At 42.6% G+C, this 18216-nt stretch overlaps 1 protein-coding gene across 1 annotated transcript in view; it reads right to left on the reverse strand.

Moving 5' to 3' along the window:
* The window catches only part of GHR (growth hormone receptor), a 79145-nt gene that overhangs the window by 11232 nt on the left and 49697 nt on the right, over window positions 1-18216 (reverse strand). The window contains exon 2 of the mRNA XM_056848153.1: window positions 55-175. Within this exon, the coding sequence (XP_056704131.1) occupies window positions 55-175 (121 nt within the window). The remainder of the gene's footprint in view (window positions 1-54; window positions 176-18216) is intronic.

An 18216-nucleotide genomic window follows, 5' to 3' on the forward strand; every position in this document is an offset into this window, starting at 1 on the left:
GAATGGCTTTCATCTTAGACAGCAATTTGAAGTGCATGATTGTCTTCTCTTTACCTTTTTATATACATCAGTTGAATGTTTTCTGGGGCAGTCAAATTGTGAAAACCACCATTGTTCCAATAACAAGAAAATGTTTCCATTTCAGGTGATCTGCACTTAACGATATGTGGTCTTTCTGAAAGGAAAGAGAAAGAAAAGATAAATTATATTTCCAAAGAGAGAGAAAAAAATACAGAAACTGATTGATTACAAGAAAAGAATTCAAAATAATTCATGATCATACCATATGATCCCAATTAAGTGGCACCATAAATTGCTCCTGTTACCAATTTGCCAGTTCTGGGTATTACATTTGTTACCATAGTGACTATAAAAATCTGCATATGGTCAAAAAACTGTCAGTTCTATACTGCCCATTATTTCTTAGTGTCTCATATTTAAATTGCCTGACTTATTTATGAACGCTTCTCAAATCCTTCCTGGTAGGTGCCACTAGGATTATATACTAGCAGATATATATTTGCTAATGATATTTATACAATATGATTATGAAAAAGGGGTCTCACCCTACTTTCTTGAGGGGTAGGATATTACAGGGGTGGTGGTGATATGGTTTGGTCCATTGGATGGAGAACATTGCTTTTTGTTTTGTTGTTGTTGGTTTTTTTGGTAATATCTGTGTCATTACACACATATTGTAGTCACCTCCAGATCCATTTCTCCATCTGAATGCTTGCTTTTGTTCTTTTGTTTGCTACTGGTTCCGCTCCTGGCCGACAAGGTTCTCTCACTCTCTACCACGCTAGAGACCAGTTCTCCCATTGGCCTGCTACTGGTGTATGGATGTTTAAAATCCATCACATTTTCTCCTGCCCTTCCTCCAAGGAGCTTAAAGTGCCATACATGATTTCGTCCTCACAACCTGTGAGGCGGACTACACCGGCTACTGTTTCTCCCCGTTCCTACCCACTGGCCTGCCCTGGCCTCAGCTTAGGGATGCCAGGTCCCGCTTTGCTACTGGTGGGAGGTTTTTGGGGCAGAGCCTGAGGAGGGCAGGGTTTGGGGACGGACTTCAATGCAATGGAGTCCAATTGCCAAAGCGCCCATTTCCTCCAGGTGAACTGATCTCTATCGGCTGGAGATCAGTTATAATAGGAGATCTCCAGCTAGTGCCTGGAGGTTAAGAAAATCAGTACAGGAGCGAATATTATTAGAAATCAACAAATTCTTATTGTGACTACACCCAATAATCTTTCTATGTTTCTTTTTCAACAGGAGCAGGTTTGTATGGACGAAAGGATGTCAAGGGACAAAAGTGTACTCACCCTATTTATTACTCACCTTTTGTGTTTGATGTATGTTGCGTTTGGTATGTTGATGGTCAACTTGACTATTTTTGGAATATATATGTGTGTAGTCACAATAAGAATTTGTTGATTTCTAATAATATTCGCTCCTGTACTGATTTTCTTATCCCCTGGATATTTGTACAGAGGTGTCTCTTTTCCTCCTCCAGTGCCTGGAGGTTGGCAACCCTACCTAAGCCAGAGAGCCTGTAGTTTTTAAATCTAAAATTTGGAACCCCCTGCTTCATGGTGTGCATAAGCCCTACAGAAGTAATAGCACAAATAATATATTTTTCCTATTCAGGATAAAGGTGTTTGTGTAACTTTTGATATAGGATATAAAATAACATTGGTGTTGGAATTTTCCCCTGTGTTATTTTGTTTTCATAATCTGTGCTGGAGCTGTAGACACAAATGAGCTGCTAATTGATCGTTTCTATTCGGTTTAATTGATTCTTCACAGTGGGTCTTTGTGATTTCAAATGGCTCCCCCAGTGGTTGAGCCAATCTCTTGGGAAATCCTTTATTTCGCACACACCCAAAAAACATCACTACTTATAAGGATGCCACATGCGTTCAGTCTCCTGTATACATTGTAAAATGTGCAGCAGGATTGAAATCCATTTGAGCATAAAGGCAGTGACATTAGGCATCAAAAGCTAAAGGGCGCAGTTATTCATCTCTGAAGTTCACAATACAAAATTCAGACTAGTGGAAATAACAGTTTGCGCTTTCCTTTTTGATCACATAAAAGCATAGATCTTCAAATGCATGCCACACTCCTAGACGTTTGCATAAGGTCTTATGTGTGCCCAGTGGGACCTAACACATTCCACTTCTAGGAACCCCAGCTAGGAGACTGGGAGAAGTGGAAGGGGAGAAGTGGTGGGAAGGAAGTGGGAGTGAAAGACACAGGAAGAGAGAAGTGGTAGAAATGAAGTGGGGGTGGATGGGAGAAGTGTTGGAGCAGGACACCCCTGCTTTAAAACATACTTGAGGAGTGGCAGAATAGTCAGCGATTACAATCCCAAGCACAAAAGCCAACCAAAAACCCACGGCGCCTGTTTTTTGTTTTGTTAACAATCATGGATTTTAGCTACGGTCTCAACTCTGGGCAGGCTGGAAGGCGGCTGATGCCAGTTCAGGAGCACAGAATAATTGTACATTTAGGCTACATGATTCAGAAGGCGAGCGTGTCACCTTTCCTCCCGAGGTTATCTTGGGATCATCACACTGTTCTTTCCCACTCATTTACTGCCGTGGCGGGGCTGCTCTAATAGAATAACATTAAACTCTGGTACTGCAGCCTATAGAGCAGCCCATTAGCCAGGCCTGCACAACCGGGTGCCTTCCAACCTGAAACGAAACACCAGCCATGAATGGCAACTCACTAGGGAACTCTATAAACCCCAGGATCATCTTCCCAACTGTGAATAATGGGGTGTAGTGTTGCCTATGCGCCTTACCTTGCAAATATGTATATGGTATTCTTTGAACATAAATTCATTCTACATAATAATCCACATAAACAAAAAATATTATTTTACAAACGTTTTGTGGATGACATTTTGGTGGTGATGCAAGATAAAAATAGCTTTGATGAGTTCAGCAGGTGGATTAATATACAAGATCCCAACATCAAACTTACAGGAAAATCTGACCATAAACAAATACCCTTCCTTGATACAGTGATATTTAAAAGGGAAGATGGGGGCTTGGCTGTTCGTCCCTATAAGAAAATAATGGACAGAAACACACTTTTACATTACAATTCATTCCACCACCACCCCACCTAAAAAATAACCTCCCATATAGTCAAATGCTAAGACTTAAAAGAAACGCAACATAGAAACGCAACAGGACATAGATGTCACAAAAGCAGCTCAGCAGTTAAAAAATGATTTATTCAGAAGAAATTACCCTGATAGAGTAATCCATCACGCAATACAAAGAGCAAGATCCAAACCAAGATCAGAACTTTTAGGACGTGGAAATAGAAGAGATGAGCCTAAGCACTCCTTCGCTTTACAATACACCTCCATGACTCCAGCAATCAGAGAAATTCTAACTAAACATTGGCACCTGGTACAACACTTACCTGGATGCACACAACCACCTAGAATTGCATTCAGACGCACAAGATCCATTAGAGATATGCTAGTGCAAAAAAACTTACAATTCAGACAGGTAGCCAACCTCCCCAAAGGAAATTTTAAATGCGGAAAATTCTCCTTCTGCAAGTTTCTTCTACCAGTTAAAGAAATTACCAATCCAGTAACTGGGTATAAATTCCAAATTAATAGTTTCAACAATTGTGATTCAAAAGATTTACGCAGTGAAATGTTCTTGTATCATCAATTTGTGTAATGTCTGAACTTGCACAAGTCCTCATGTATTTCAACAGAACTTGCAAAGATCATCTTGACTGACTTGTGCCTATTGATTTTAAAACAGCTGGCAATATTGCTCTCCGTTTCCACATCGGAATTCTATCGATGAATAACACACGAGCTGCATGTGGAGGGAGATTATTTGAACATCAGAAAAGGTTAAAATACTGTACTGATTAGAAATTTCTGCTAGAAATGACTGTGCGCAATTCAAGAGAAAATCATTCACTTTTCAAGGTTTGTCAGATAGACAAGGAAGGATCGATGATCTGAATCAAATGCTGTCATAAAGGAGAAGATTAATCACAGCTATGACATGAAAATAACCAAGCACAGATATGTGGTCTGAAGGGTAAAGGAACCTTTTATGCCAAGAGAAAATAATGGCTTCACTGCCTGAGAGAGCAACCTCCCTGCCCCCAATGCTATCACACATTTTTGTCTCTATTCATTTGGTGTTAAATAGCTTACTCTACAGTGTTTTAAGAGCAAACTGGGTGTTTGTTCTTTTACTTAAGGAAATAACAGCAAAAAGTAATTACATATGCTTATCAAGAGTTCAAAATGTGCTTCATCACCTATGGCATGCAGAATGGCAGACTGCATTCTATATAACACACAATGGTTCATGCCCATGCATTTATTTAGCGATTAAAACATTTTGGCTTGTTTTTCAGTACAGAAATGTAATTAAAAATGTAAAAGAATAATGCCATCAATAAGACTCAATAGAAGAAAAGAAATAGACAAACAAATTCCAGCAGAAATCCCCTCCACTAAACAAACAAAATCAGGACGAGGCACCAGAGCAAAATCCTAAATCAAGAGATCCCCAAATCAGCAACCAACCTGTGACAAAACTGCCCCCCACTATGGTTGCCAATCTCCAGATGGAGTCTGGAGATCCCCTAGAATCACAACTGATCTCCATGCTACAGAGATTAATTCCCCTGGAGAAAATGGCAGTTTTGGAGCATGGATTGTATGGCATTATACCCCACTGTGCCCTGACCTGGATAGCCCAGGCTAGCCTGATCTCATCAGCTCTCAGAAGCTAAGCAGGGTCGGCCCTGGTTAGTACTTGGATGGGAGACCACCAAAGGAATACCAGGGTTGTTATACAGGGGAAGGCAATGGCAAACCATCTGTTAGTTTCTTGTCTTGAAAACCCTGCTGGGTCGCCATCAGTCAGCTGTGACTTGATAGCACTTTACACACACCCACACCCCACTGCAGTCTTCCTCCTCTCCAAACTCCATCGTCTCCAGTTTCCACTCCCAAATCTCCAGGAATTTTCCAAACCAGAGCTGGCAACCCTGCCCCCAACCGACAATTAATTTCCATCCCAATCTCTATGGAAAACAAATGTTTTAACAACTGTCCTAAAAGATGGGCTCTCCCTTATGGGAGAAGGTTTATAGAGCTATTACCCAGATTAAAAAATAAAATAAATCTGTATTTAATTTTCAAATTCATAAGAAATAATGCAACACAAACAACACAACCCGATTTAAAGGGGCCTAGGCTTCTCCAAAAAGAGGAATACGCAATTAAGAGTTATTAAAAGCTCCAGGTGAGCCCAGAAATGGAGATGGAGAAAGACTGGAGCTCCACAGGCATCCTAGTTTCTTGCTTAATTTGGAAACTATTGGGGTAAAAGAACAGTGCTCCTGCATTAAAGGGAATGGAGCACAACCATGACTGCATCTGATTGAGTCCAGGAGATTCCCAGAATCAGTGCTGGTCACAATGGAGTGGGGTCTTGGGTGGGAGAGGGAATTGGCTGAACTTATCCTCTTCTACCTCACCAGCAGAAGTGTTCTTCAGATGGTGGAAAACAGCCATTGAACACTTTCCACTGTATCCAATATTGTTGGAGGTTGGTGAGTCACTGTGAAGATCTTAAATATTATTTTGACAGTAAGAATAAATTATAGACATGAAGCCTAATATTGATGCCAGAGAATTTATTTTTTCCCTGTATTTTCTCTACCCTATCTTAGCTTGACTCTCAAGAAATGCTGGAAGAAGACTGCACTGTCTCTCTCTCTATCCGTGAACTCTATGTAATTCCCAATTACATCTCAAACTAATGTATCTCATTTATGTATATGATACACAGCAGAACTTTACTCAATGCCAGAGAATTACACATTAACATGTCTAGGATTCAGTTTATTTCTTTTATTCCATTTTTCTGGGCTTTAAACAGCATACTCAGTACTTGTGGAAGCAATTCTAGAAGAGAAGCCCTGTTAGTATGAGGATCACCAACTTCAAGGTGAAGATTTCTGGAATTACAACTTCTCCAGACTACAGAGATCAATTTCCCTGAAGAAAACGCCAGATTCAGAGAGCAAACTTTAAGGTATACCATAGAGTATAGGAGAAATGGTAGAGTGAAACCATAACCCCACTGAGCTCTCTCCCATCCCTACACTACATCCTCCCCAGGCACCACCCCCAAATCTCCAGAAAGCTGGAATTGCAAAATTAGAATGAATAAAGATTATACACACACTCACACAGATCCAACAACTTCTTGAAATCCACGATGACCCAGCTCAGGATCTAGTGGATTTTTTTTGCCTGCCCCTGCATTAAAAATGAATGAAAATATGCTGTGCAGAAATATTCAGGAGCCAATCATCTGAAGTAAATGTGATGCACTCACATGGGGGTCAACACAACCTTTCTGGTAAGTCCACAGACGTTATCAGCCCATGCAAATTTTAACTAACCTGCCTACCTATATATACCTCCGCTAGTCACTTGTAGCACACTGGCAGTATGAAAGAAATGGGTCATCTCTCTTCCCTTTTACAGGTCTTCTTGACTGGTCACCTAGATGGAATTCTTTAACAGAGACAACAAGGGTCGTTTATGCCTGGGCGTTTTACCTGAGGTTCTTTGCTCGCTGGACCCACACCAGCAGTCTCTAAGCTCAAATCAAGAAGCATTGGAGTCCCTGCCCCTTGAAATGCTGCTTTGTAATTGGCTTCAGTGCTTACTGCGAGAGAAAAACTCCCTGCCCCCGTGAAAACCCAAGTGCCGTGAAAAAAAAAAGCATTTTAAAAAACGGAGCTCTCTAAAATAAAGGTGGGGGGAAGAAACCCAAGCCTCGTTTTTAAAATCCATTCTTCTGCTCAGAAAGAACGCCAAGAAAGCAGGAAGCATTTGAATCCCCGCTCCTTGACATGCTATTTTCTAATTGGCTGTAGTGCTTTCGGTGAGAGAAATGTCACCCCCCCACACACACACACAAGCTTCTGTGTCCCGTGTTTTGCCTTATGTACGGTGATTTCACCCGGGCTGATCTCAGGGGAAATGGAAGAGTTGGGTAATTAGAGGAACGGGAAGTCCCGGGATTTGCAAGGGCTGGCTGCGAGGCCATCTCTAACAGAGGGAAAACTCATGCATAACTCCAAGGAACAACTGAGAAAGACCGGGGGGGGGGGGGGCGGACGTGAGTGCAAGTACCCATGCATAAACGACCAAAGACATGGCTCTTGCCAAGCCTGGGGTCAACAAGTTCGAAACTTGTGGGAAATCAATTGCCCACGTTGCTTCTTGAAGTTCCCAAATGGCAGCGTGCGTGGGCTGGGTGCGCGAAGCAGCAGATATACCACAACGCTCCTCTTGTCCCTAAATCAAGCTCTGCCAAGGCTCTCCCCAAAGAAAGGAAAATGGATGGAAACACAACCGCACCCCCAGGGGTCCATTTCACCAAGCCTTCCCTCCCTTTGTGCTTCAGTCACGTATAAGCACATTATGTACCTCACTTCTGCTGAGGTTGAATAAGCCTCTCAAAAAAAAACCTCTGAAAAAGAGACTGCAATACTCCTTCCATAAATCTAGGCCATACATGCAAACAGCATGAACCAATTCCTCGTTTCAGTTATAAGAACAGCAAGCATGCGTATGCCTGTCTTCTGCCAGAAAATAAGAGTAATCAACTGGATTCCAACCCCCCCTCTCCCCCCCAAAAAAGTGGTCCTTCGAATGAAGACCTTCAAATCATCAGGCTTATCTGGTACTGCAAATTGAAATCCTTTCTTGTAAAGACCATGGCCAATACCTTTATTTATAACCAGTTAGGGAACAGAATCAAGCAACATCAACGCAGTAAATGTCACATTTGCTTTTTATCCCGAAGGGGGGGGATGGCACAAAATTAAAGATTGCTAGGTTTTAGTTGCACAAGGAAAGGGTGACACTGAAAGGGGTTTTTTTCAGGTTGAAACAACTGCAATGAGAAATGCACAAACATCGTCACAAGCCGAGGCTACAGCTGTCCCCAGAATAGGGTTGCCGACCTCCAAGTAGTAGCTTGGAGTCCAATTGCCAAAGCGGCCATTTTCTCCTGGTGAACTGAAATCTATCCACTGGAGATCAGTTGTAATAGCGGGAGATCTCCAGCTACTACCTGGAGGTTGGCAACCTTACTCCTGGCATCTCCGTTGCTGGAGAGGGATCGCCTGCACTCCCACCCCAGCAGCCGGTGTTGGGCTTGACAAAAGGGGACGAAAAGTGACAAAGGCTGCTGCTTTCTGCCCCATATTTCAAGGGGGTATTAGGGGAAATTCTCTATTGCTCCCTCCCTGGAGTGACAGTCGCCAGGTCACTGTGACAGATGCAAAGTGTGATTCTTCCCTCCCTCCACCATGTGGGCTGCTTAGGTGCTTTATCTGTCTACCTGTAATGAGTTTTATGATTCAACTGGAAACTCAGTACAGGACAAGCCTGTTCCTTCCTAATGCTTGGGGAAGCAGCGTGGTGTAGTGGTTAAGGGTGGTGGTTTGGAGTGGTGGACTCTGATCTGGAGAACCGGGTTTGATTCCCCACTCCTCCCCATGAAGCCAGCTGGGTGACCTTGGGCTAATCACAGCTCTCTCAGCCCCACCTACCTCACAGGGTGTCTGTTGTGGGGAGGGGAAGGTAAGGTGATTGTAAGTCGGTTTGATTCTCCCTTAAGTGGTAGAGAGAGTCGGCATATAAAAACCAACTCTTCTTCTTCTTCTTCTTCTTCTTCTTCTACTACTACTACTACTACTACTACTACTACTACTACGACTACGACTACGACTGGTGGTTAACTAGATGCAATGTGCATCAAAGCACACAGATAGGCTATCCAACCCACATTGCTTTTAACGGGGTGTGTGTGTGCATTCAAACTGGCATTCTGCATATATACTGCAGTGAAGGCAATGCAGTGAGGAAATGCTACATGTGTACCCTGAACCACAATTGTATGTGCACGATTCGCACTGGTGGTGTCTGAGCCCGCAAGCTAAACATTTGCAGAAGCCTGTTTCCATGACAAGGCTTCCTTGGCAACCTCTGCATGGAGACAATTCTCCATGTAGCGCTTGTTCCTGCTGTTGACAACAGAGCATCCAAATGGAAGTTTCCCCAGTACTTTCTTGGCTTTGTTTTCATCATCCTGCCTTTGCTCCAGCTTTCTGGGGTTGCCCCCAGAGGGCTTTTGAAAAAATTGGCAGTTGTCAGATAATGTTATACTGATGTATTGCAACAGTGTACTAATTCCTAGCTTTCAGTAAGTCACTAGCCCTTTTCATGGCAGAGCTATAAGGAGAAATGTGCAGCCAGTACCTCTCCCTATATAACTTCGCAACAAAAAGGGCTAGTGATTTACCATTTTAACAATGAAAAATGGGAACTGGGCATTGTTGGAGTATTGTGTTATAACATTATTATCACAATAGCACTGATCTAGCACCGAGAGAAACTGTTGAGGTACATCCCCCCCGGCCTCACACTTGAGGGACAATAAGGTGTAAGGCAGGAAACAAGTGTGCAGACCCATTTCAGTTCTCCTGGTAATACCCTCTTTCCTTGCTGAGAGATCTCTTCCATTATTTTTCTATGACAAAGAAAGCAACATTAAAAACTAAATGCCACATAACCATAGGTTAGCCTTCCAGTGTAGAGTAGGAAAATGTTTAGCTAGTTGTAAAAGATGTTGATGAATGTTCTTACTTTCTGATCTGGAGAACTGGGTTTGATTCCCCACTCCTACACATGAGAGGCGGAGGCTAATCTGGTGAACTGGATTTGTTTCCCCACTCCTACACACGAAGCCAGCTGGGTGACCTTGGGCTAGTCACAGCTCTCTTAGAGCTCTCTCGTCCCCACCTACCTCACAGGGTGTCTGTAGTGGGGAGGGGAAGGAAAGGTGATTGTAAGCCGGTTTGGTTCTGCCTTAAGTGGTAGAGAAAGTCGGCATATAAAAACCAACTCTTCTTCTTCTACTTTTCTGCCCGGACCATAGGTAAAAACAAGAACCATTAAGTAGTCCACTCGACCAACTCTCTAAAATGCCTTCTGTCATATGTTATCTTTTTTTGGTATATCATAAGACGGATACCCCCTACCTTTTACCCATCCCTTTCTTTCTTTCTGTATCAATATAATAGAATAAATTTAAAAAGTGGGGGGGGGGGAGCTTCCACGGAAGGAACACATTCACTATGAAGGGTGGGAGAAGGATAACACACTTTCCGCGTTACCAAAGATTTAAGCAATAGAAAACGGAGGTTTTGAGAACACTTATATCTCTAGTGAATAATTTAAAAAAGCCATGCCACTGGATGGATTGCAAAAAGGCCCTTAAGTATGTAAATAATTCAGCAACAGAACAGCATAATCAGAGGACCTTGTTTAGCATGAAATGGCAGCAAATGCTATGGAACAGACAGAGGCAAGTTTTTAAACCTTAAGTTAACTGTCCCTGTCCAATGCCCCATTTAATTTTCTTTAAAGATTTCACATTTAATCTTTCTGCTTGAACAGAAACGATATTACCTTTGTGAATCTCGCTTCTGATTTTTTGCTTGTACAGCAACGGGGACTGACTATTCATTCACTTGTAATATAATTTCCTGGAATCAGCGGCTTTCTAGGGACCAGGAGTTTGGGTTGAAGATTAACTGTCCTGCACTCTAATTATTTTAAGCTGCCCATTAAGGTTCTGAGCTATTATCTGATGTCAGACCCGGTTGTTAAAGAGCCTGACTAAAAAGCCTTGCCCTGGCATTCATTAGGAAAAGACAATAACCCAAAGGTACATAACATTTAGCAACACAGTTATGATTGGGACAGGAGCAAGATTTACCTGGGACAGGAGGGAAAGTGGCTGGCTGTTCTGGGTAGGTAGGACACATGTACAATTTCTACTATTAATTACTGATTAAGTGCCTAAAATGGCTGAGCACTACAAAATAAAGAAGGAGTTAGTTTTTATATGCCGATTTTCTCTACCACTTAAGGAAGAATCAAACTGGCTTACAATCACCTTCCCTTCCTCTCCCCACAACAGACACCCTGTGAGGTAGGTGGGGCTGAGAGAGCTCTAAGAGAGCTGTGACTAGCCCAAGGTCACTCAGCTGGCTTCATGTGTAGGAGTGGAGAAACCAATCCGGTTCACCAGATTAGCGTCTGCCGCTCATGTGGAGGAGTGGGGTATCTAACTTGGTTCTTTAGATTAGAGTCCACTGCTCTAAACCACTGCTCTTCAATATCAATCATTTATTGCGGTCAAAAGACCAGTTCAGCACAGAAACCACTGCTCTTAACCACCACACCACGCTCTTCATTAAAGAAAGACACACCGGTGGAGAGAAAAAGCTCCACCACTTAAAATGTCCTTTCATATCTTAGAAAAGTTGTCATCTAGTAGAAGGGATTCGCAAAGTATCCACACCAGGAATTCAATTGCTTCTTTCGGTCCCTGTAGCAGCCCCAGCCCTTTCAAACAGCTGGCCAGAGGTGGTGCACAGTGTGTTTTCTCTCTAGCAAGAGTCAGGAAATGATGTAAGGCTGCCCTGTTCCAGTGAACCCTTGGAAGCTAACCCATTGTTTGCTGACTTTATAGCCTGGATTTCTGGTCTTACAACTTCTTCCGCTAGGTTTACGAGTGGGTTTATAGGTTTTTGAGTACTTGACTGTTTCTGGAACCTAACGTTCTTCTTAATTTGGGGCATTGCTTTTGGATGGGGACAATATTATTTTATAGGGCTGTGATTATTTTATGAAACGTGTTTTTAAAAACCTTTCTGGAAGCTGTTTCGGGCTTCTGAAGAAGTGGGGCAGAAATGTTACTGCAAACAAAAAAGTGTTTGTCCTTGGCCTTTTTTTGCTGTCAGAGGAAACAAGGCTAATTGGGACACACGGACACTTTGCCATGTTTGCCTCCCCCGCTAGGAGAGGCAGGAAAAAATTCCAAGATGGTACTAAGGCATGACATTCAAACCTGAATTCTTAAATCAGCTGCTAAATCAGAGTGGTGCCTATTTGTCCAAACATATTTTTGCTTATCCCTATTTGACATGCCAAATTTATTGCCTGGGCAAGTCTTTTGCCCTGCATTGTGGTCTGGCCGACTTTGCTTCCCATCCGTAAGTACAGGGCATTCAGTTCTATGTAGTTCTGACTACTTTGGCCTTGAAAGATCTGTTCTACCCACAAAAAGTATCTGCTTTCGGTCTCGTGTCTTCTTCTTTTTTTTTTTTTTAAGAGCAAAAGGGCAGTAGCACTTGGAAATTTCAAGGGTACGCATGGAATGGAAGCATTAGGCAAAAAAAAAAGATTAATCTGAAGCAAATATTTGTTCTTGCAACAGATCTGGACTTTGTGATTATCTAAAAATACTACATGCAAAGGGGGGGGGGGAAGCCAAGCAACTAGTAAGAACAAAGCGTCACGTAGCACGGGCCTTTGAAATATGAGCAATCTAAATAGTGAACAAAAACTAATGTTGGTCTGTAGGAAATCTCAAGAAGCCCAGCCATCTAAAATACAAACAGTTTGTCATATTAATTCAGGAGCAGGTTAGAATGTGTAATTACAAGAAGCCTTCTATAATAAAATTGTTCTTCAACTTCGGTATATATAAAAGCCAATTACCACGGTTCTGTTATGTTCTAGCCTGCCTGAGAAACAGAACACAAGCCAAGGCCATGAAGAAGAAGAGTTGGCTTTTATATGCCGACTTTCTCTACCACTTAAGGGAGAATCAAACCGGCTTTACAATCCCCTTCTCTTCCCCTCCCCACAGCAGACACCCTGTGAGGTAGGTGAGGTTGAGAGAGCTCAAAGAGAACTGTGACTAGTCCAAGGTCACCCAGCTGGCTTCATGTGTAGGAGTGGGGAAACAAATCCAGTTCACCAGATTAGCCTCAGCCGCTCAGGTGGAGGAGTGGGGAATCAAACCGGGTTCTCCAGATTAGAGTCCACCGCTCCAAACCACCTATGGTGTACTGAAGAAGGGTCCTTTGCTCACTGGTGAGGCATTTGCTGTACCACAGCTCTTACCTACACAAGACCCTGTTATCATCCATGACAGCTTATAGGCAGAGAGTCTCCCGGTTCCATCCCTGGCATCTCCAGTTAAAAAGATCTAAGATATCTAGATTGGGAAAGATCTCTGCCGGAGACCCTGGAGAGCTTCATGCACTATATGAAGGGAAGGCATTATACAGTACAATCAAGAAGATTCTCTAGATTAGAGTCCACTGCTCTTAACCACCACACCACGCTGGTTCGCAAAGGGAGGGAGAGCCCAGCATACAAAATTCTTGATCAGATTTCTCCGCATCTGACCCCTACAGAGATTCCCACAAGTTAGCATAAACAGCTCGGCAGAGATCCTTGGCATAGTTTATTTGTCCCTGGAACAAACCACTATGTGAAAAGGAAGACTGAAAACGAAAGATAAGTATTATTTTTTTTTACACAGGAAGTGCTTTAGATTCGCATCTAATAGAACCCCTTGAAAAAAAGTCTATATATGGAATAAACTGTTCATGGTATGATCGTATTTGAACAATCATCAGACGGACATCCAACATTTAAAATAACAGGTCCTTTAACACATCAAATGCAAGACCGGAAGCATGCAACCAAAGCATTGGCTGGCTATTTCACATCCACTGTGTCATTCATTCTTCTCTTCCCCGGCTGCTTTTTTCAGCCTTAAGTTAGGATTGCCCCAGTCATCATGAGAAATGACAATGGGAACTTCTAAGGGATATATACTAAACCTGCTTGCTTGGATAAACTCAGCAATCCTTAGCTAAAAGACAATATGGGTTGTATAAAGATGAGTTTTCATAGCAGGGTTACCAAGCAATCACTTCTCCGTCAGGATGTCAACTCCAGACCGAGCAACATCACGTCTGGTTGGCTCCACAGTTCCCAGCTCTCAAAACTGGGAGCCAGCAGTAGATGCAGAATTGGTATCACATGTTTGCTTTGGTTTTGGCTTAGTTTGTGTTCTGGCTGCTGCCTTCTGAACCAGTTGAAGTTTCTGGACTAGGTTCAAAGGCAGCCTTTAGTAGTGTTATAAGTAGGCCAATCTGGATGTCACCAAGGTATGTGTGACCATGGCCAGGTCCACCTTGTCCAAGAACTACCACACTTGGCAAAGCACCTAAACTGATAAACAGCACTTCTTGTCTTCTCTATCACCTTGTTGTCTATGGACAGAGACGAGTCTGGGAGTATTTCTACATGGTGAACCTGTTCTACCATGGGAAGTATATCCAGAGCAGGCTGGATCCAGCATGGTTTAGTGGTTAAGAATGGTGGACTCTAATCTGGAGACCCGGTTTGATTCCCCACTTCTCCACATGAAGACTGCTGGGTGACCTTGGACTAGTCACAGTTCTATTAAGACCTCTCACAGCCTCATCTACCTCATAAGATGTCTGTTGTGGGGAGAGGAAGGGAAGGAGATTGTAAGCCGGTTTGATTCTCCTTAAAAGTTAGAGAAAATTGGGATATAAAAGCACTGTGAATTAAATCCAATTCACAGTGCTTCTATTTTCGTCTGGATTAAAGTCCAGTTTTTTCATTTATTTGCTTATTCAAATTTATAACCCGCTCTCATCCCCAGCGAACCAGGCTCAGGGCGGCTAACAAATTAAAACATAAATATATCCAATATAAATTAAGTACATCCTTAAAACCATAATCATTAAAACTATTTAAAACCTTAAACAGATGGCCGTAACTATACCTAGGCGCCACAGCATAAATATCAGCAGATCAGCCCCCCAGATTTCAAAGTGCCATCGTGCCATTTTCAGACATTGCTTAAGCCCTTCCACCGCTTACATGAAATTAGGTGGAAAAGAATGATCTCTCCCAGTGGTTTCGTGTAAAACAACACAGGGACAAGATAGACCTCTAAAGAACCCTGTAGGTTCCTGCTTCTCCAAAGGGCAGAAGTCTCACAGCAAGACCGTCTTAGTTGAGACACGCTCTCCAGGACGGATTGCAGCTAGTTCAACACTGTCCCTCACAGACCAATTCCTGCTATCCGCTCCAAAAGGATAACATGGTTGGTGATATAGAAAACTGCTGAGAGATCCAGCAGAACCAACGGGGATACGCCTCAACCGGCGGTAGACTGGTATGCAGTGTGCATCAGGGCAAGCCAAACAGTTGAAAAAAAATTGTTGTTTTAACACTGTATACTTCACCACTTAAGCAAATTCTCCATGTCTGATTTTTCCTTAAGAATAAAATTAATTAGACCGAGAACTGTTTGTATCATAAGAACTTGCACCATTAAAAAGTTCATTTTTTCCGCCTGTTGGTTTCCATATGTGTTTTGTGGGCTGTGTTCCTCTTGGTGGGTCAGAAGTCTTGCACATCTGCAGCACGTTACAAAAAGCCATAATCTCCTGCAACCTTCTCTTCCCTGCTCTATACGTTTGTACGGTTATCAAGATGAACCGGATTTGGTGGCATTGTACAGGGAAAAGGAGGAATTGCTCCCTGTTGCTCTGTTGGAATCAATGTCAGTTCACAGCTTTTAAAGCAGACGAGGGGGGCCCAGCTCCGCACGTGTTGAGAAAAAGGACAGCTGTGTGCCTAGCAATTGCCAGGAAACAAAATGTTCATGTCATAATATTGAGTTAGCTAACCATAGTTAAGAGAACCTTTCAATGGACATGTTGTGCTAGGTCTAGCCTCTTTCATACAAGGCAGTTATATAACTAACCCTCTGGAGCATTCGGTACCACAAAGTCTTTAGTCAGCAATAATTTGCAAGAACATGAATGAGCTGCAGTTAGACAGTGCAATCCTAAACACAGTTACACTCTTCTAGGCCCATTTAAGTCCATGGATTTAGAAAGGGAGTAAATCTGTGTAGGAGTATGGAAGGCTGAGTCAACCTTGAGCCAGCTACCTGAAACCGACTTCTGTCGGGATCGAACTCAGGTTGTGAGCAGAGCTTTGACTGCAGTATTGCAGCTTACCACTCTGCGCCCCAGGGCTCCTTAGGAGTGTACTAGTAATCTACTATGTTAGTCTTCTGGGGTGCATTTCTCTTCTGCTTTTCTCTCTGCATTTTACTCTTAAGGACCTTTTCTAGCCAATGGCCTCGATAAATCCTGAGAGCGCAAAGCCCATGATTGAGTCTCACGCTGTACTGTTGGGATAGGATGGAAAGACAGCTTTGTAAAGAAATCATACGCTAATAATGTATGAGACCTTCCAATGTTGATGGCACTATTGGCAGAAAAGCAGTGTCCCTATTAACGCAGAAGATTTATGATCACCATGTTTTCGGGTTAAACAGAGCATCAAATTAACCAGTGATTTAATTAACTTGGAGGAACATCACGTACAATGCAGAATAATGAACACTGCTGAACTTAAGCCTTCATCCTAATTTGTAAACTAATGAATACACCAAGCCATTTTTATGGCTGTCTTTCTCCCACACCCTATGGCACCCTAGTCTAAAAAACACTACAATATCATTAATAAGGATTACAGACTTTGGGAAAGGAAGGGGGAGAGTCTACTGTATGAAATTGATTTTCTTTCATATGTGTGTGTAAGTGCCGCCAAGTCGCTTCCGACTCATGGCGACCCTATGAATCAATGTCCTCCAAAATGTCCTATCTTTGACAATCTTGCTCAGATCTTGCAAATTGAAGGCTGTGGCTTCCTTTATTATATTGAGTACAAATACTTTCATATATTGAGTACAAATTCAGAAGCTGTCCAGTGGGAATGCAGCCAGATGCTTCTAGCTTCTGTTTGTTTGTTTCTTTTTGAGAAGTAGTACATGCTCTTCCAGGAAACTGAGTAGGAATGTACAGCTGTCTGTCAACTATGTGATGTCCAGTGGTTGAGTTTGTCAGCAGCTACCCATGCTGCGGTGACTTTCCTGGCACAGTGAAACAGCATGCAATCAAGCCTCTAACACAACAGGAATCCTTTCCACTGGAGATAAACCCAGTGAATACAAGCTACAGATACAGAATACAAGCTACAGAATCAGATACAAGCTACGGAGACTGTAAGGGCTACTGGTGTACATTACTAGCATGGCTAGTGTGATGCAGCAGTTAAAGGGCCAGATCTGACAGCCTGCCAATGTCTAGTGGCAGAGCATTTGCTTGGCATGCCAAAGGACCCAGGTTCAATCCCCAGCATCTCCAGTTAAATGGATCAGGTAGGAGGCGATGTGAAAGACCTTTACCTGAGATCTGGGAGAGCAGCTGCCACAACTAGAAAGGTGTTGTGGAAGGGGGGAGGCGGGAAAATCACACTTCATGGGAGGAAGTACTTGCATTCAAAGACAGTAATGACCATATAGTGGCTGCCATTTCAGCTTAAAATCGTCTATTGTTTTCATTTTTCATCAAATGTGTTAATTTGGACATCAAGGCAAAGTAAAATAATTTATTGGTCCACTCTGTCTGCGATGTCTGGAATCATACTGGATTTCCAATAGGTTGCCTATAAGATTGGCAGCGGTGGTCGCATATTGAAAAAGCTCTTTGTGGGCTGAATTCACTTGTGGGGGTGTTATACCCAACAACATGTATTTGGGATTTAGCTCAAAATTGACCTGTAACATGGCTTCAATTTTTTTACGTATTCTCCTCCAAAACTGTTGACTTTTTTTACATGTCCACCATTGATGATAGAAGATTCCTTCCGTTACCGAACATTTCCAGCAGTAGTAACAGTAAAAATATTTATGACTTCAAAACTGCGTCTGCTATTCCCCTTTTTACAAATGCTACGGAATTTGTGCATATTAGAGAGAGAAGAAAGGGATGGACTCTATGATTCTATGACTCAGATACGAGCTTGGGGATATTCCTGGATCCAACCTTGCGGATGGAGAAGCAGGTCAATGCCATTGCCTGGAGTGCTTTCCTTTAGTTAGATCAAGCTCAAAAGTTGTGCGTCCTTTTGAATACGGCTAATCTAGTTACGCTGATCTTTGCTACTGTAACCTTGACACTAGATTACTACAATGCACTCTGCGGGGGACTGCCCTTGAAGCCAAGTCTGGGAATTTGATCCGCTTTCTCCCCCGATAGGTTTGTAACGTTCCTAATTTCCTAATCATCATCATCCTAAAAAAAGATTAGTAATGAAAAAATTAGTAGATTAGTAGTTTGCCAGGCAAGGATGCCGGGTGA

This window comes from Euleptes europaea, chromosome 4, assembly GCF_029931775.1.
Source record: "Euleptes europaea isolate rEulEur1 chromosome 4, rEulEur1.hap1, whole genome shotgun sequence".
Classification (NCBI taxonomy): Eukaryota; Metazoa; Chordata; class Lepidosauria; order Squamata; family Sphaerodactylidae; genus Euleptes; species Euleptes europaea.